General features: G+C 34.0%; 2 protein-coding genes across 6 annotated transcripts; one reads left to right on the top strand and one right to left on the bottom strand.

The window, feature by feature from the left end:
• The first annotated feature begins 8,447 nt into the window (after window positions 1–8,447).
• LOC103501997 (polyadenylate-binding protein-interacting protein 3) lies at window positions 8,448–16,981 on the top strand. Of its 5 annotated transcripts, none has more exons than XM_017047637.2 (16): window positions 8,448–8,830; window positions 9,238–9,350; window positions 10,252–10,409; window positions 10,492–10,653; window positions 10,784–10,920; window positions 11,135–11,322; window positions 12,429–12,606; window positions 12,710–12,943; window positions 14,469–14,596; window positions 14,699–14,756; window positions 14,850–14,883; window positions 15,081–15,373; window positions 15,509–15,661; window positions 15,942–16,040; window positions 16,243–16,305; window positions 16,448–16,981. In XM_017047637.2, exons 3-16 carry the CDS (start codon window positions 10,271–10,273, stop codon window positions 16,475–16,477), a joined length of 1,896 nt encoding a protein of 631 aa, XP_016903126.1. In that variant the 5' UTR covers window positions 8,448–8,830; window positions 9,238–9,350; window positions 10,252–10,270; the 3' UTR covers window positions 16,478–16,981. The 5 variants fall into 5 exon arrangements, with proteins under 5 accessions (XP_016903126.1, XP_008464009.1, XP_050939688.1 ...); XM_008465787.3 differs by having other exon boundaries at window positions 14,847–14,883; XM_051083731.1 differs by lacking the exon at window positions 9,238–9,350 and having other exon boundaries at window positions 8,462–8,830.
• Window positions 16,982–17,440: 459 nt separating this feature from the next.
• LOC103501998 (uncharacterized) lies at window positions 17,441–19,003 on the bottom strand. Its single transcript, XM_008465789.3, has 2 exons — window positions 18,407–19,003; window positions 17,441–18,315 (listed from the first exon to the last, which is right to left on the bottom strand). The coding sequence occupies exons 1-2, from the start codon at window positions 19,001–19,003 to the stop codon at window positions 17,566–17,568; spliced, it is 1,347 nt and encodes a 448-aa protein (XP_008464011.2). The 3' UTR covers window positions 17,441–17,565.
• Between the last annotated feature and the right edge of the window lie 699 nt (window positions 19,004–19,702).

Here is a 19,702-nt window from a genome sequence, read left to right as displayed (position 1 = left end):
TCGCGTTTTGTATGTCTTATCGCAAGATATTAGGCAAAAAGAAGTAGAGCTTGACGATAAAACATCAGGCGGGGAGACATGTTCAACCAACAAGGTGACCATCAAATAAGCTAGACGATATGATGCACTAGGAGGCAAATTTGGTTGGCACGAATGTAGGAAAACGATAAAAGGATGTCTGCATGCAGCTTTAATCAGAAGCATTAATTATGCGTGGATGTCTTGTCACATCACTCTTTTCTTATAAAAAGAGGCTTCTACTTCAGAAATAGGTGTGCAAAATTGAATCGGAGAGCAAACTCATTCTATCTTCCATACTTTCTATCTTGAGTTTTAGGTGAGAGCTTGTAACAAAAAGAGAGAGAGTTCTTATCTTACCATTTATCCATAAACAAACAGGCAAAAATCAGAGCCAAAGACTATGAGAAATCATACTCTGAGGCTTGACACATTTCTTTGTATACCATTTTCTAGTTTTCTTGTATTAATTTGTAAAATGTACTCGATGGTCGAAAAGCCTAAAGATATGTTTATAATATTAATGCATTTCTTCTACCACTCTCCCATCTCTGTTTTGATATCCACGTTCAATCCATTTAATTAGTTTATGAGCAATTCAATGTGTTATTAATACTAGAGAATTCGAATGCATGTCTTGTAAGTTTTGTTTTGCTAAATGCAGATGTCAAAGCGTTGTTTATTCGAGAGAAAAGAGAATTACATTTGTAGTAATCACCTACAAGTGAGAGCATGTATTTAACTAAGTGAAGAGCGAAGAGATTGTAGCAATACACTCTCATTACCGAGTTCATCCTTCGTATAAGTTGTTGAAATGTTAACATGTACAACGAAAGCACTGAAAGATTGCTGGTCTTAAATTGAGATAAATTACTTGCAATGCATACAAACTGATTAGATACAAATTATAGCTTAACTTTGAGTATTTGGATAATGAGAGGTGAGCAAGTATGGTGAAGGGAACGAAAGAATACTCGCCTTAATTCTGAAGTTAATAGATGCTTTGTATCGCCTCGAAATATTAATACACAATACATTGCAATTAGTTAATTAAATATTCTTTCATGAGTTGCCTGCAATATGAGTTCAATTTCCATCAAACTCCTTTCACCATGTTCACCTTGCACCACCAATTGTACCTTAGTGTATATAAGTAGGATAAAATATAATGTTCATATTCACATTGTATAGTTGGGGGATAGAGAGTAAAACTTGTATTACATGCATATCATGAGGAAATTAACAAAACATAGATAGGATTTCACCTTTTATCTCATCATTCTATTCTAGCCGCCTACTAGGTCGCTTAATTAGGACTTAAACCTGACATATCCGTGAACAAACGTTGCATTCACAATAAGACACGCAGTCACTTGGAGGCTTACGATGACGGAGAGATGACAAACAAGGAATGCGACTTCGTCTGGGCATGATCAGGGAATGACGAGGCATGTGGACGGCTGGACGAGGCTTCGCTTGAGATGCACAACACATGGCTGAAAGAGAAGGATCGACACGCAAAGTTGTCTAGCTCAAAAACTTGGAAAGGAGAAGATTGGTTTTCTGTCGGAGAATGGTGGACGATGAACGATGAACAACAAGGAAGGTAGTATGACGGTGGCTAAGGTTGATAAGGAAGAAGATGATATTTTAAATGGCACGCGGACCAAGAACTGTAATTTATAATAATAATAATAATACTATTATTATTATTATTATTATTTACTATTTTTACTTTTTTTCCTTTTCCAAATAATAAATCCAAACTTTTTCTCTTACCTCATTGACTCCTATTACATCCAACTTTTCTCTTTTTCCAAAATATAAATATCTTTTCTTAAATAATTATATTTCTACCAATATAATTATTTTTCACTTCTAAAAATTAATTATATATAATTAACCATAATTCCTTAAAAACCCACAATTTTAATTAAAACAATAACACACCACTTAAATCAATTCTCAATAACATCAAAAATCAAATTTCTTTAGTTAATTAAATATTCATCCAACAAACATTTAATTAATTCTAATTTACACAAAACCAAATAATTCTCATTCAATTACTTCAAAATAACCTCCAATAAATTCAACATAATTAAATAAAATTAAGATAATTAAATTTAAAAATACCTTTTTTTTTAAGTGTTTAAAGTCATTGTCCAACAAATAATTCTTGATTATCTGGTGTCGTTCGAGTAGGTAATTGGATTATTTAAGTTGAATAATTTTTTCTTCGAAATGTTCTAGTAAAATTGATTTAATTGGAATCATGTTTGGTGGATTCTAGAATTTTATTCAAGGAGGGGACTAATTGCTTGGATCATAACACTTAGATTTGGAAATTAAGGTGAGTGATTCTTCTACTGAATACCCTTGTATTGGACACTCAAAATTAATTACATATTTTACTTTATGGTACCATATAAGCATGTTGTTGTTTGATGGATAAATTTATGTGTTACGTATTATAATGATAATATGAGAATGTTGGAAAACTGTGGATTATGACATTATGCTTTAAACCTCTTGACTGTTGAATGCATGCTAAGATTAGAGATGATTTGCTGACTCCCCTGAGAAGATTATGTAATCTTATGCTTTCTGTTCCTTTGGGTTTACTACCTATGCCACATTATGCTTTGTACATTATGCCTATATTGGAATGAGTTTAACAACTCACTCCTCAAAAGGCCTAGTAGAGGATTTCTTAGTGAGTATTTCTTATTATATGTTTTCTCTGACAAGTGAAAAGTGAGACCCATGATCGTCCCATATGGGACTAGAGGATTGCTTCCGTTCGGTTTTTATTTTCAATTAAGTTTAAATGGATAGGAAACTCGATGTTAGGATTATTTTATTTTATTGTCTTTTTAACTTTTTAGGGGCCTCGAACAAAGGTTCCATTTATTTATTTATTAGTTTTGTGAATTGATCACCTTCTTGTTTTAAAATGAAAAGTTTCACTTCAATAATCAAAATATTTCAATTTTAATTTTACATTTATTTATGAAGTACCTTAGTTAGAGATCTTGCAAAGTGGGGTCGTTAAAAGGGGTTCACAATACACTCAGGATTAAGACTAAGTTGTCTAGGTCATTTCATTGAAATAGAAACCTAACTAGTCAACAGAGTTACATTTAGTGGTTACTATTTTGTGGTCTAGTCTTATGTAAGATACCCCCACTCACATGTCACCTATGCGAACATATTGAATTATTGTGTTTGTATTAAATACAAAGTATGTCGTATTCTTAGTGTTACTAGGATAAGGTTCTCACCCTTATATATATCGTATGAACTCTCACTACTACAAAAAAAGACTCTTGACGTTTGTTATTTTAAATACTTGACGGTTTTTGGAAAAAAAACGTCAAGAAATTGGTGATTTCAAAGATAAAAGGTCGAAATCTTTTATAGAAAATCAGAGGTGAGCCAATTTTTGAAAAACTTTTTCACGCTAGGGCCTTTCTTAACGTTTCAAAATTTTCAAGTGATATGTACTTCTTCCTTGACGTTTTAAAAAAATCAAGAATTTTTACGAAACGACGGAGGTGGAAGAATTTTCGAACAAAATTTCATGCTTAGGCCTTTCTTCACGTTTAAATAACATCAGGTGGTACATACTTTTCCTTGACAATTTTAAAATATCAAGTAGTATCTAAGTTTTTCTTGACATTTTGCACATGTCAAGAAGTTTTATAAAAAACGAAGGTGAACGAATTTTAGAAAAAAATTTCACGCTGGGGTCTTTCTTCACGTTTTTTAAACGTCAACTTAGGATTGTCTAGCTTATGTTAGAATACTTGATCAAAAAAGAAGGAAACTAACAAGTAGAGCCTATAAAGGTGTCTTCATAGGACACACTGAAAATAGTAAAGCCTATAGGTTCTATGACTTAGAAAACAAAGCAACCGTAGAATTGAATGACGTAGAATTTTTTGAGGATAGATTTCCTTTTAAATCTAGAAATATTGGGGCCTAAATGGTCAAACTAGTGGTGGGGGCTCAAGTTCCAGTAGTATACCTTCAATTAGGATCCAAACCCAAGAAAAGGAAGTAGATCTTGAACCTAGAAGAAGCAAGAGAGGTAGAACCATAAAAGACTTTGGAGAAGACTTCAAAATATACAATGTAGAAGATCCAAAAGATCTAACAGAAGCCTTATCCTCAGTAGATGCTAACTTAAGGCAAGAAGGTATCAATGATGAAATGGACTCTCTTGAATCCAATAGAACTTGGCACCTAGTTGACTTACCTCTAGCTATAAAGCCATAGGCTGCAAATGAGTTTTAAGGAAGAAACTCAAACCTGATAAATCAGTGGATAAGTATAAGGTTAGATTAGTAGTAAAATAATTTAGGCAGAGGGAAAACATAGATTTTTTTTTTTTATACTTTTTCCCCAATCATTAAAAGCACCTCAATTAGAATGTTGATATCTATAACTGCCTTGAAAAATCTCTTAATCCATCATATGGATGTCAAAACTGCTTTCCTAAATGCTGATTTAGAAGAAAAGATTTATATGAAATAACTTCAACGTTTCATAGTTCACAGTAAAAAATCCAAAGTTTGTAAACTAGATAAATCTGATGGCCTAAATCAAGCTCCCAAGTAATGGTACGAAAAGTTTGACAACTTACTCATGTCAAAAGGATTTAAAGTAAATCAGAGTGACAAATGTATCTACTATAAGACTGAAGGTAGGTTATGTATTATCATATGTTTATACGTAGATGACATATTAATCTTTGGATCAAACTTGCACATCATAAATGATGTAAAATCTATGTTGAGTGCAAACTTTGACATGAAAGACTTAGGTGAAGCTGATGTAATCTTAGTTATCAAAATTACCAAAACTAAAAATGGAATTTCCTTAAATCAATCTCATTACATAAAAAAGATTCTAAAGAAGTACAACTACTTCGAAAGTAAACCAACTTGTACACCATATGACTCTAGTGTGAAATTATTCAAAAACATTAGTGACAGTGTTAACCAATCCGAGTACGCTAGTATCATATATAGTTTGAGGTATGCTGCTGATTGCACTAGATCAGACATAGCTTACGCTGTAGAATTACTATGTAGGTTTACCAGCAAACCTAGTCTAGAACACTGGAATGCAATAGAGAGTGTAATGAGATATACCTTAAGAAAACCCTAAACCTAGGATTACATAGTAACAAGTTTTCCACTGTACTTGAAGGTTACAATGATGCTGATTGGAACTCCCTCTCAAATGGCTCAAAGGCTACAAGTGGCTATATTTTTAATATAGTTGAAGGAGTTGTTGCTTGGAAATCCAATAAACAAACAATCTCAGCCCAATCAACGATGGAGTCAGAAATGATAACATTAACTACTGCTAGTAAAGAAGCAAGCTGACTTCGAAGCTTGCAATAAGAAATTCTCACATGGGAAAGACTGATGCCAGCCATACTAATCCATTGTGATAGTACTGTAGCTATTGCAAAAGCTCAGAACCGTTATTATAACGGTAAGAGACGACATATACGTCATAAGCACAGTACCATTAGAGAAGTGCTCACTATTGGTTAGTGATAGTGGATTATGTACGGTTTGACGATAACTTGGTTGATCCTTTGACGAAAAGATTCGCTAGAGAAAAGGTTTTTAAAACCTCAGAAAGAATGGGACTTGAGCCTATTAAAACTTGAATTGCTGTAAAGTAAACCCAACTTGAAAGATTGGAGATCTCAAGAAACAAGTTCAATGGGTAATAACTGATTAGAAGTAATACGACGAGAATCATGCTAAATAATTAGAAGTTTCATTCTTATGATTTAGTGATTAGCATGACATCCTGAAGCGTATGATGAGGTTGAACTTTGTTCTTAATGAGATCTATACTTGATATCAAATAGGGTACCTAGCTACAAAAGTACCCTTTGTGAATGTGGAAGTGAGGGCTGCTTCTTATGGAATTCTAGGCAGATTCCTAGAGCGTCACTAAACTGGGATATACGTATAAGGTCATAAAGCACGGGCTATTTTAGACTTCACTTAAATAATACTGCATGTGCAATAGCGTTAGAAGTAAAGTTCAAAACTACGAGTTACTTTACAATACTCTAAACTATTGTCATTACGTAAAGGTTCAAGTCATTAGACACCTTTACTTAGGCACAACACTATAGAGACAGACATTGCTCGATGAAAATGTTTTAAAAAATTTTCAATTAGGGGACTGATAGTAAATTTTTTTCAAGTGGGGGATTATTGGATGAAAAATTTGTGAAAAGAAAAAATAATATTATTTTATTCTCTCAAACATTCCCACATCGATTACTTTAGAATGTGAAGACTTTTTCACATACCCATTGATTGATCAATGGGTTTGAGCTCTTAGGGTACCTCAGTTTTGGAAGGAGAGAGGAGAGTGTGGATATGCCTATATCTCCACACGCCGTCGCGGTTGGTCGGACGAGGTGAGGAGAGAGAAAATAATATATATACTTTTACTAAAATTTCTTTTATGTTTACAAATTAATTTTCTAAAACGTTTACTGTTTCAACGTCATTAATCTCACGATTTTCTTCTTAATAAATTCTTTACTGTTTTGTGACCGTTGAGCCATCCGTTTCTATACCTATATAAATATCTCGTTCATCTACATACAACAAAAAGTTCATTCTTCTCTTCTATCTCTTATCTGTCTTCTGTTTCTCTTCTACTATTCCGATTGTTTGTTTGTCAATTTTGAGTGTTTCATTGATTACCAGTTGGTTTTCGTGAAAAATCAACTGAAGGGTGAGGTTGTTTTATCTTGGGGACGACGGGGCGATTATCTGTTTGCACAATCCAGAGCAGAGCCGCAAAACGTCTTAAAGAGAGCGTGTTCCACGACTTAGCCATATACTAACCTCATTTTTGTTTTGCAGTTTTTCAATTCTTGTACTGATCCATCTTGCCACTGTTGTTTTGTGTTTTTCGTACTAGTTTTTTGAATTTGAATGTGTCGTGTGTTTGAAGACCGAAGTGCTACAACAAGTTTTTTGTGATTAGTTTCATTTATGAAGTTTGAATATTGTGTGAGGTGAGTTGAGATTAGGCTGGAAGTTGAAAGTTTTCATACATTCAATCTTCATACATGTAATAATGTGCTCAAATTAATGTATTGTAGATAAACTGCTATTTTGGAGATGGTTGGAGAATGCTCTTTATAGATGTCATCACATTTTTTCTATGTATTCTTCAAGGCAAATTTGTCTTGTAGACAATCTTGAAAACTTTTATTTCTCTTATTTGACAAAGAATATAATATATCGCCTTTGTTCGTTTGTTTTGTTCTTTATATGAAAACGTTTAATTTTCTTAACAACATTCTAAAATTTAGATTATTGAGGTCAAAATTAAAAAATAAAACAAAACAAACAACATTCTAAAATTAAGTTGTCGTTGTGCTTCTATCACATTACCTTGGGTATGATCTAACTCATTTTAAGTTGTGAGTAGGTTAGCTTTCCTCGGGGCCTCCTCGACCTAGATGCCAGGTGATTTCCATTTTTCTTTTCTTGATCATACTCCATAAACCATATTTCATTTCATGTTGGATTCTTGTTCCCATCATACTTTTTGTGTAACCTTGACATCAACCTCAACTTGATGAAACTATATGTATTGTTAACTTTAATCGTACATGCTAACACTGTCTGAAGTTATTTAGATGTAACCTTAGCCTCAACGTTGGCTTTGATCGTGATTTGATGAAACTACCTACATCACTAACTTCACTCATTCGTACACGTTAACACTTATCTGAAGTCATTTAGATATTTTGTCATATAACCTTTTCATGCGCAAAATTTTTATTTTGATATGAGATATATGATCCGTTTGGATTGACTTAAGAAAAAAATGTTTTTGGAGAAATTCATTTTTTGTTTAAACATATTTTTGTGAAAATTCTTTAAAATAGACATGAAAAACTATTTTGAGTGGCTCCCAAGCACTCTAATTTTTTTTTTTAAAATAACTTATTTTTTTGACTTAATACTTGAAATGTAATCCAAACATAACAATAATAGACTAGAAAAATTCGGAAGGGCAGAAGTTTCAAGCTTCATGCTATTAAATTGACTATTACTCATGTTTTAAAATTATCACTAGTAATAAAGAACTAAATTACATCTCAAATAATTCACATGAATTTCTTTCTTGAAATCAACGCAGATAAATTAATTTAAAACTAATGGTGTAAATATATATATAAAAAAAGTTTAGTTAATAGTCGAATAGATCTACCACCACTATACTACCCTTTTAAATATGGATGATTCAATCTTCTACCTCCGTTTATTATATAAAAAAAATAAACCAATTTTAAAAATGAGAAAATAAGGAGAAAAAAAAAAAAAGAGAGGATAAAATTGGTTTTGTCTAGAACATAAAGAAGCTTAATAATAGTTTTTATTTACATCCGCCATCCGGAAACAAATTTAGTCCGGTGAAGAATCCTTAAATAGAGCGCAGTTTACCCAATTTTTCTCTTTCTCACACCCGAAGATCTTTGGTGCCATCACTTCGAGACCGCATCGACCCCTCTCTTTCTACCCTTTCCCCCTTCCCTTTCTACGGTCTCCTCTGGTTCTGTTCCTGATCCCCATCTTTGATCTCTACATTCCTCGTATCATTAAGAAAACCCTAATTTTTCCACTCCTTCCTCCCACCTTTCCCTAAACCCTAGCGGAATCCGCCTTCTCTCCATCTCCATCTCCATCTCCATCTCCATCTCTCTGTTTTTCTTAGCTAATTTTATCGATTCCTCGCGTCTATCCAGGTAAGGATCATGTTTACGATGTTGTACTTTCAATTTCTTTCTTTCTTTCTTTCTTTTTTTTTTTTTGGGTTGTGCTTTTTCTTTATGCTCGGGAGCTATCGATGTTTTCAGTTTTCTCTCTTGGAGCTACAATTTCTAAGGGCTTTGGTTTTTAGTGGCTTGGCATCTTCTGTATGATAGAAAACGGACGATAAAATTGATAATAATGTTTATTGTAATTAGGTTTGAGGTTGAGAAATTTTTTCAATTTACCGTCTCCCGTTTTGGTAGATTTTTTTTTCTTTCAAATTTGGATTGGTTATGTAATTCGGTAACATTTTCTTGCGGAAACTTGATTTGATTTTCTCTTTACTTTTCTTCTGCCTACGAATAATTGTACTGTTTTTGTTTTTCTGTTGTGGTATCAGTAATACGATTTTTTATGATCCTGCTGCTACACGTCGTTTAATTTGTTCATTGTCTTCGATATTCCTGTTTCGAAGTCGGGGAGAGATTGCATGCGTGGACAGTAAACTTTACTGTAAGTTCGGTAATTTAAGCGATTTCACATTTTCACGTAATTTTCCAAATTATGTTATTGAGCCTGATGTTGTCTTCAGCCCTTCACCTGGTTAGGGTGAAAAAGTCACGCTTTGCTATTTCTCTCTTTTAACACGTGCTTGTTATACCACTTGAGGATCAGCATTACGAAGAAAGCTTATTTTAAATTTGTTCGATTTATCTATGGTCAATATTTCGTAGGTGATAACATCCTTCAAAACTTCTATTCACTTTTAATAATTTTGCTTTGTTATTTTCACTTAGATAGCACCTACTTGTCGTAGTAAGCATTTTTAAGTTAGACAAGGGTTTTCATTGATTTCTATGGAAGATTGGAAAAATAAGTACTAATTTCAACCTTATGAGCCGCTCTGTTGTTTCGTCTTGTATTTGGGGTTTTAGTGGTAATCTTTGTGGTACTCTTTGGATATTTCATTTATCAATGAAATGGTATCCAAAAGTTTCAACCTTACAAGCTTACAGAAAGCTGCTCGACAAGAAATCACTTAGAGTCTTTTTTGATAGTGTACAATGAAAATTTAGTAAGCCCCTGGACTTCCTTTTAATTCCATAAGAATTTTACTATTTCAATCTATTACTTCCACCGTTTTGATAGTTGAACTCAACAAGATGGTTTTCATTTGCCTCCCATTATAGCACTAGAAAATCATAGTAGTTCTGAAAAACATTCACCCTTGTTGCTTATTTCATTGCTTTTCAAGGGCTAATGATTTTCCTGAATATTTTTTCTTTATTGTCTTGTTTATGACTGGTGGCCATCTGTTGTATGTTACTTGTGCATGGAAAGCATGTTATTTAATTCAAACACATCGGTGGTTAGCAGAATGTTGACCCCATGTATTTTGACCTTCTCTCTATAGGTTCTGGATTGCAACTGATATGAGTCTACAACAGTCCATACATTCCAAGCCTTCTGCTAATGGTTTTGGACGTCGTAGAGGCGATAGGGATGTAGGAACTAAGTTTGAGAATAAATTTCAGCCTGGAAAGTCAAACACCAACAGGTTAACTAATACAAGTGAGTTTCATTACTCATTTTTTTTGTCCTGAAATTGTCTTCTACTTTTTGATGTTCTTATCTTTAATATTTCTTTATGCAGGAACACTGGCTGGCAGCAAAGACGGAAGTTTTGGGAGTTCCTCACATGATCGATTAGTATATTTAACGGCATGTTTTATTGGACAACATGTAGACGTCCAGGTTAAAAATGGATCTGTATACAGTGGAATATTCCACTCAAGTAATACTGACAAAGATTTTGGTATGTTTTCTTTCCACTACTCTTCTTATGTCAATTATTTGATGATCAGCCTTATGACTAATTTTTATCCTTCATCTGCAATTCTATTATTTGGTGTATCTAGTAGTTTTTATTTGATTATCATTTTCAGGAATTATATTAAAAATGGCACGCTTGACAAAGGATACTTCTTCTCGGGGGCAGAAAACCATTGGAGACTCTTCAATTAAGGCACCTTCCAAGACTTTAGTAATACCAGCTAAAGATCTTGTGCAAGTTATAGCCAAGGTTCTGATTCTATTTAAGAGTCGAACATTTTTCCCATTTTGCAGTAATATTGAGCAGTTGTGTGGTCTGGTTTTTTTCCTAGTATTTTGACGGAAGGCTATGTTAGTAATTGATTACCATGAAAAATTTTCTATAATGTGTGGTTTCTTGTGTCCATCTTCTTTCTCAGTTTATTTTCAGCAATCTGATCATTCTGCTAAACAATTTATTTCAGGATGTGACTGTTACAAAGGATGGACTGTCAAATGAAGTTCATAGTGAAAATAATGAACTTCTGATAGACTGCATTATTTCACAGTCTCGTCAACATGACGCAGAAAGAGAATTGAAACCATGGATACCTGATGATGATGACCCTCAATTTCCTGAGCTGGATAACATATTTGATGGTCCATGGAATAGGTTGTTATACACTTCGTCAAATCTTTTTTTTTTTTTTTTTTTTGAGATCCTTAGCTTTTGTCATTTGTTTAGCATGAGGATTTGGCTTATTTTTTGGGTTTTTTCTCCTGATATGGTGGTCAAATGGAATTGAGTTCAGTACAGTCTCTTAGGGCTTTATTTTGATAAATTTCAAAAACTTCAAAATCTTTCTCATTAAAAAAGATCTGGTAATATTTCACATTCTCTTTATAGCGAGTGAGGGTACTCTGGTATATGATTATTGTGATATTTATTTTTCTTGGTTAGATAATTGATGTATTCTTCCATTCTTCCGGTAATTTATCTCTTTTTGAACTGCTTTGACCTTTTTTTCTTTTTTCATTTTTCAATTGTAAACTATTTGTTAAAAAGTCAAGAAATGCTCATGAAGTAACATCCAAATGTTGAATGCCATTTCTTTTTGTATCTACCATCTAATAATATTGCTCAAGTAAAATAATTTTGTGACTGTTTGGACCTACCAGCTACAGCTTGTTGAACTACATATTTGCAGAAAAAATGAGCATTGTTCAAGTTGGATTGTCATAGCTGAACATGGTCACGGCTAATAAAGTGATTGCTAGAATTAAATGCTTTGGGCTTGAGTTTAAGATATTTATATTTCTCTCTGTCGATCTCTGTATTTTTGATTTTTAAGCTTTTGGTGATGGATGGGTGGGCACCGAAAGTCAGTTTCTTGGTATATATAATTTATTAATGTTTGCTTATTCCCATTGGCTGCTAGACTCTCGGAGGTTATAATTGCAGGTAATCTTATATTTTTAGTATCTTACAGGGGTGTCACATTAGTTTAGATACAGGACATCAGTTCCTGAAGCACTTCATATAACTCCATTTTTGCATTGTCCTTCAGAATTTCTTTTTCTTTGTTTTACCTTGTTTGGGACAGAGGGTTATCGGACCTTATGAGCTTCAATCTCTTTTCGTTTCTTCTCTGATTTTTCTGTTTCATTTTAAAAAAAGGAACTTCTGTTATAACTTATGTGTTTCTTGCAAGGTTTTTAAATCTCTTCTTTTACATTCATATACGCCTTTGTAAATTTGCTTCATGTTACTTGTTTTAGGAGTTGGGATCAGTTTGAAGTTAATGAGAAACTCTTTGGAGTTAAAAGCACTTTTGATGAAGAAATTTATACCACAAAGCTTGAGAGAGGTCCTCAAACTAGAGAGTTGGAAAAGGAAGCTTCAAGGATTGCTAGAGAAATAGAGGGTGAGGATACTGAAGATCTTCATTTAGCAGAGGTATTTTTGGCATCTGATTTCATTTCTCAAGTTGCTTTCTCAGGCCATTTGTGAGTGAACTTTGCTGGAACTCAATATTTTTCGTTCTGTTTTGTTTGAGCAGGAAAGAGGTATTGATATCCACGATAAGTTTGATATTGATGAGGAAACCAGATTCTCTTCTGTATTTCGTGGGAAGGCAGCTGATGATAGTGGGTTTGATGAGAATGAAGACATATCATTCAATTCACGTAACATGGAAACCTTTGGGGGGCCTTCTGATTCTGACATTAGGTTTGCAGACACATATTCTGGAAAATGCAGCGATGTAGTGTCTGTGTCAAGCTCTTCATCCTTGGTATTTCTACATTTATCTTTTATTATTATTATGATGTTTGATAATTGAAAAGCTCTTATTCACTAACTCTTTGGGGGGTAGTCTCAATCCCATCCCATAGGTTGTTCTCTTCTGTTCTTGAATATAAGTCTCTGTTTCTTATTTTTTTAAAAACGATAATCTCCTTGTGATTGAATTCTTCAGCATGCTGATCATTGATCAAGTATTTTTAGCAAAATAGTGGTGGCTGTTTTAATTTGTTAACCTAGCCTGTTTTACCTTTTTCTCGGTGCTAATGTTGTCATTTCAAAGAACAATGTTTGAATGCATGAAGTGCCAATTTTTTCTCATCAGTGGCATGATATTATTTTCTTTTTTTAATATTAGAATATTTGTACTTTTCAGTTTTCCCTATGGAAATTGTGCAGTACCACATTCCAAGTCTAAGCATTTTATTATTATTAGGTTAATCAGTCCGGTTAATTTTATGAGAACTTATTTACGACTTGGATTATTTTGATATATAATCTTATGCTTATGTGTACCTAGCCCAAAGTTATTAATTTTTATTTGGCTAAATTGTAAAAATGCCCCTCAACTTTGTTGTTTGTGTCAAAAATACCCTTAAACTTTCGAGAGTTTCAGAAATGCCCTTAAACTTTTGAAAAAGGTTAAAAAATACCCTTACCGTTAGTTCTCAATAACTAACTAAGAGAGGTTAGGGCTTCAATCCATGGTGGCCACCTACCTAAGAATCAATTTCCTATGAGTTTCCTTGACACCTAAATGTTTTAGGGTCGGGCGGGTTGTCTTGTGAGATTAGTTGAGGTACGCATAAGGTGGTTCGGACACCCACGGATATAAAAAAATATAGACAAAAAGAACTCCTTTACCGTTAGTTTTGGATGGAAACCGTTAAAGTTTTGTTTAAAAAATATCCCTAAATTATTGAAAAGTTTCATAAATACCATTAAAACTTATAAAAAGTTAAAAAACATTTCCATTAATCTAATTTTTACACCAAATTTTTTAACCTTAAAAATAAAAACCAAAATTTAAGTTAAAACTTTAGTTTTAAATTTCCATCGATATGTGGATATTTTTATCGATATTTTCATATTTCCATAGGTTCGATATCGATAGAAGGGGTAAATTGGTATTTCCGTTGCATTGTAGAAAAATCCACAAATGACAAAAAATAAAGATGAAAATGCCACTTATATAAATATAATATAGTTATGAGATGATGGCATAAGCATTTCAAATTCTGAGAACGTACTCTGTTACGGATAACTTATGTTTAATATAATAACTTTGCCCTTACATTACATTCTGTATTTCTATCATTAGTAAACTTATATTATCCTTTCGAACACCAGTAAAGCTCAAAACTTGATATGTTATCTCAAGTTGGTGTGGTTGAGAGTTAGTATGGTTATTGAGGATTTTTCCTCTTACCAAGGAAAGAAGAGGTTTTTATTTAGCTGTTTTATGTTCTTTTATTGCTTTTAGAGATTAATGAAGACTAACATGTCCTGATTTGCAGGATCAAGCGCAACCCTCTCAGACAAATATTGGTGTAGATCTATCCAGGTCCACACCTATTAATTATGCTAGACAACTGGCATCTGAAACTTCGAGCAAAAGTTGCCCTACTTTGCAAACTGAAAGCAGGTTTGTACTTTTATAGTACTCTCCGGCTCAGTAAGAGATGTATTAAAGACCACATGATTCATTATTGTGGTTGATTTTCTTGTTTGAACATATGAAATATAGGATCCAGGACATACAGCATGAAGAGAATGATGCGGACGTGCCTGAAGAAAAGGACAGGGTAGGTTTACAAAATTGTATGTGTAGAATCTGCTTTGTTGCTTATTGTATAGTTTTTGGGGACTTAACTCCTAATTTTCTGTTATTGCAGCAGGCACTTAATGACACTCAATTTGCTAAATGTGATGGTGAGCCATTTTCTGCATTTCTAGCTTCTAATTTACTGAAATTCGATTGTTCTTTAGATTTGAAGAGTTAAAATTGACATGCATCAAATTCTAGTAGTAGGCCCCAATCATCTTCCTAGAAGAAATATGTGTTGGTTTATGCATGTTGTGTTGTGTTGCATGTGTTCCTAATTGGAATTTGGCGATGGAAACAATAGATTTGCAGCCATTGAAGAAAGATGGATCCGATGAAGGGACATTGCCTAATGTTGCCTCGCATATGCCATCAAAGCATAATGAGAAGTTAAAGCCTTCTGAACTCTCTGATGATCCAGAACCTGGAAAATCTCATGGAGAAGTTCAAATGTTGAACTCTAGTGGGCGACCTGGTAGTTCTGTATCATTGAATTCAGAATGTGCTGCGGGAACTTCTAGTGGTCCTGCATTATCTCCTAGCTCATCGGTGGGATCCCTATCTTCTGAAAAATCAACCCCTAATCCTCGTGCTAAGGTATTTCTTTTTTGCTTGACACATTCAGTGGCCTGAAACAATAGGCGCACGTCAGCCATAAAAAAATTTCATGTTCTGGGTTAAGAACTAGTATCTTTGGCTCTTCTTTTATGTTTTGCCTGCTATTGTGAATAGGAATTCAAACTCAATCCTAATGCAAAGAGTTTCACCCCATCTCAAGCACCTGTTAGGTCACCTTCTCCAGCATCATCATCTGATGGTTCGTTCTACTACCAGAGCAACATACCTGCGGTACCCCATATGCATGGGTTGCCTTATGGTGTTGGAGTAAGTACATTTACTTTTGTTTTTTCTCTAAAGAAATTTGCTTCTATTGAAAGATAATTGTGTACATTTTTATGGTGTTGGAATAAGTACATATACATTGTCTTCTTTTGTTTTTTCCTCTAAATAAATTAGCTTCTACTGAAAGATACATTTTTATTGATGACCTGACAGTGACAAACACAAACAAATTCAACTTCTTAGGTGTTGATCTATTATATCTGCTAGAATTTACTACATCTAGATCCTCTTTAAGAGTTTCCAACTTTTCATGGTTGTGCAGATTGGACCTTCATTCGCAGGTCACCAGCCTGTTGTTTTTAATCCAATGGTTGGACCGATGCAGTCACCACATGGATATGTTCCGCCAAATGGACCTCAGGTATGCTTTACTGAAAATATATCTTTTTGATTTGAAACAATTTCATTAATCAAATGAAATACCCAAAGATGAAGAAAATGAGCCCAAATTAAAGGGTAGTATACAAAATGGTTTACTCAAAATATGAAGTTATGGCTTTCTTGATCTTCTTTTTCTAACTTTGAAGTTCTGTACATTACAAATTTGATTCCTTTAATTGCAGTATGCGCAACCCGTGCTTCTTGGCCATCCGAGGCATGCCATGTATATGCCGGGCTACCAACCTGTAAGTATCCTCAGATTGTCTTCGGTTTTATTATTTTCTTCAGAATATAATGGATAATAGCTTGGTAAACTGTTGCACTTATACCTGGTTCCTGTTCATTCCACTGGCCTTATGGATTCCGAGTCTTTTTTTGTATCAACAGGAAATGCCATACAAGGGGCGCGATTACTAAACAGTCCCTCTGATGCTGCTCCGCAGTTTAATTGCTTGTGCTTCATTATAAGCTGTTTGGAGGCATTTTGCTTTGAACAGAAACTGGCAAAAGGAAGATAAAAGGGAAAGAGATGGAGGGAGAGAGAGGGGGGGTTGGGTTGGGTTGGGGGGGGTGTGTGGAGTCATTTGGGATGGGGAGGAGTTTATATAGCTTTCAGTTCAATCACTTTTTCCCTCATCCCATGAATTTGGTAGCTTTGAAATTTCTCAAAATAACCACCAATCACATCACATTGTTTCCTGATCCTTTATTTATCAATCAACAGTTAAATGTTTGGGGGTTTGGTTTGGTTTGTTTGGTCTGCCTACGGCATTTTGCACTATATACTTATGTGTCCATTATGCAACATCGTAGGCCTCTTTAATGTAAAACGCATAATAATTGAAATTTCTTAAATACTGATTTTTAGGTGTGCAATAAATGGAAAGGGTTGGGCTGGGACAGCACACTGAATTTAAATTATGGGAACTCTCACTTCGTTATATTGTGGTGAAGAGATGATATAGTCGTCAATTTTGCTTTGGATGTGTTGTTAAAATGGGTGTCCTAATGTCCTTAGATGAACATCATTTGCTTGCTTTCGAATATTGATAATGAGCTTTGTGATTTTAAGGGTTTTTTCTTTGAATTTGGACTAATCATGTTCTATGTATTTTTCTTCATAAAAAGTTGTTTCTTGTTTGTAGACCGAGGTCTTCAGTACATTTGGAGAGTACCATTGTTGAAACAAGTTGTAGGATTGATTATTGAAGATATTACAATAAGGGTGAGATTGAATGGAAAAAGACTTTAAAGCATTCACTCCCGACTTCTGCTAATGATAATAATAAAAATAAAAATAAATAATAAATAATAAATAATAAATAATAATAATAATAATAATAAGATTGGAATTTGATAATGCTTGGAGAAGACATCAAATTGATAAACGAACTCAACATAAATGGAAATAAAATACAAAATTAGGTCTTGCTGAAGATAAAAACAACCGTTTTAGAGTGAATAAAATTTGCCTAAGCAACCGTTTAAAGTAAATAAATTTTTGCCTAAAGCCCTTGGCTGTCTCGAGACTTGTTGGTATAGGAATATGAAGCCGGAATCCGATGAAGAAAATGGTGAAACATGATGGTTAGAACCTGTCCTGCCACCATCATGAAAACAGGAAGTGCCCCTATGTAGCCCCACTTTGTAAAATCGATATTATTATCCACTCCCTTAAAAAGAGCAGAAATATCATCTTCACTAACCGTACCATTGGTAACGATCCAAACCCCAGTCACGTAACTTAACACCAAGGATCCAACAGCTCCACACATGGCAAGTGTACATAAAAAGCCAGTGATCATACCGCTCATAGAGCACCGAAATAGAATGAGAACAATGACAACCACTGAACACCAAGGATCCACCGAAAGAGTATTTGAGATCAAGAACCAAGGGAAAAGACCCCGCCCTCCTATGGCATAGTACAACATAACAGCAGTCCCTCGTGTGAAAACTATGTTGCTTGGAATGGTTATGTTATTGAATTTTTGTTCTTCTTGCAACACCCCTCCAGGAGGATTGATCACGCTTTGGTAAGTTACTGTTGCCACTAACATCAGATTCACTTGCGCATTATCCGACCACTTACCTAGGTTATTGATAAAATCATACAATGACAAGTTTTTACGTCCTGTTGGCTGTATTATCTCCCCTTCTGTTTGGACATTCCGTGTTTCTGAAACCACAATGTTTAACAATGATCTTGTTCCTGCTGTTTCTGTTCCTGGAATATTGAGTAAATATCGTACCATCTAGGTAGATGGCAGAGTGTTAAATATGTTTAGTTAGAGGACTGATCAAACACAAAATTAACTTTCAAGGGAGACTAAAGCTAGTGTGTACCTCAATTTGTCGATGTATCATCGACAAATCCAAAATAGTGTTTCCGTCATTGTCCACCGCATTCAAGAAGTCTTTATCATTAATCACTGATTGAACCAACATTCTCATAGCCTCCAGTTGATTCTCTTTAACACACAAATGTAAAATAGTTTGGGCATCCCCAAGCTTTGTTTTAACAGTTTGTGGTCTTGCATTGATTAGGTCTTGCGTTACTTGAATATGGCCTTTAATTGCTGAATAATGAAGAGGAATCATTCCATACAAATCTCTAATCAAGCAAGCACTCGTGTTCTTCTCCAACAAAACTCGAACCATCTCAATATCTCCATTGGCAGAAGCCAAGTGCAGAGGTGTGCGTTGGAGCGTGTTGGTCTCAACGACGAGCTCGGGGTTCTGATCCAAAAGAAACCGAGTGAACTCAAGATGACCATGTGAAACCGAGACGTGAAGGGGAGTCTCAGAATTGCAATTTGACACCAAACATTTTTGGACGATGTTTGTGTCTTCTTCAATCAATGTGTTCAAAAGTTGGAGGGAGCCAAGTTTTGCAGCCTCGTTGAGCCTTTCAATGGCAGTGCATCTTGTGGAATTTTCCATTCTATTTTTCTCTCAACTCTTACTCTCCAAAGGTGAATGTGAAGAAACTACATATAAAGGCACATGGTGCTGTTTTTTTTTCTCATTTTGTTCTTAATGGCACATGGTACTGGTAGAGTAGTTGGAGAAATAATTCACCCATCTTTACTTCATCCATCAATGGTGGTAGTTTCTAAGTCGTTGAAAAAAGAGGCTAAAATGGTATTGGAGTCATGTCAAGAATGATGTTTCCAGGAAATGTACATGAAATGTTCCCAAGAAGTAGAGCTTCATTCCTCGCAATTTTAATTAAGACTTTTTTAAAAAATAATAAAATAAATTAAAATATTTATAAAAATAGCAAAATATAAGAATTTGCTTCCAATATTTTCATGTGCTTAACAACTATTTTACATTTTAAAAAGTTTTTGGAGCACATCTTAAAAAGTTTTTGAAGCACATTTTAAAGAGTTTTTATCAAAAGAGCTTAAATAAAATTAGTTTTTTGAAAAATATTTTTTCCTTAATCTAAAAGGGATAACATTGATAAATGTTTATTAATATTGTCTGTATTTGATTTACAATAAAACTAATTATAATTTAATTACTGAATATCAAACGTTTTTGTAATTTTATCCTACCCACTATAAAAGGTTTTATCCATCTCATTCCAACCTGGCGATGACTGATTTTAGACATTTGTTTTCGCTAGCAACAGTT

Source organism: Cucumis melo, chromosome 4 (genome assembly GCF_025177605.1).
Source record: "Cucumis melo cultivar AY chromosome 4, USDA_Cmelo_AY_1.0, whole genome shotgun sequence".
In the NCBI taxonomy this organism is placed as follows: domain Eukaryota; kingdom Viridiplantae; phylum Streptophyta; class Magnoliopsida; order Cucurbitales; family Cucurbitaceae; genus Cucumis; species Cucumis melo.
This window is presented reverse-complemented; position numbering and strand designations above follow the sequence as displayed.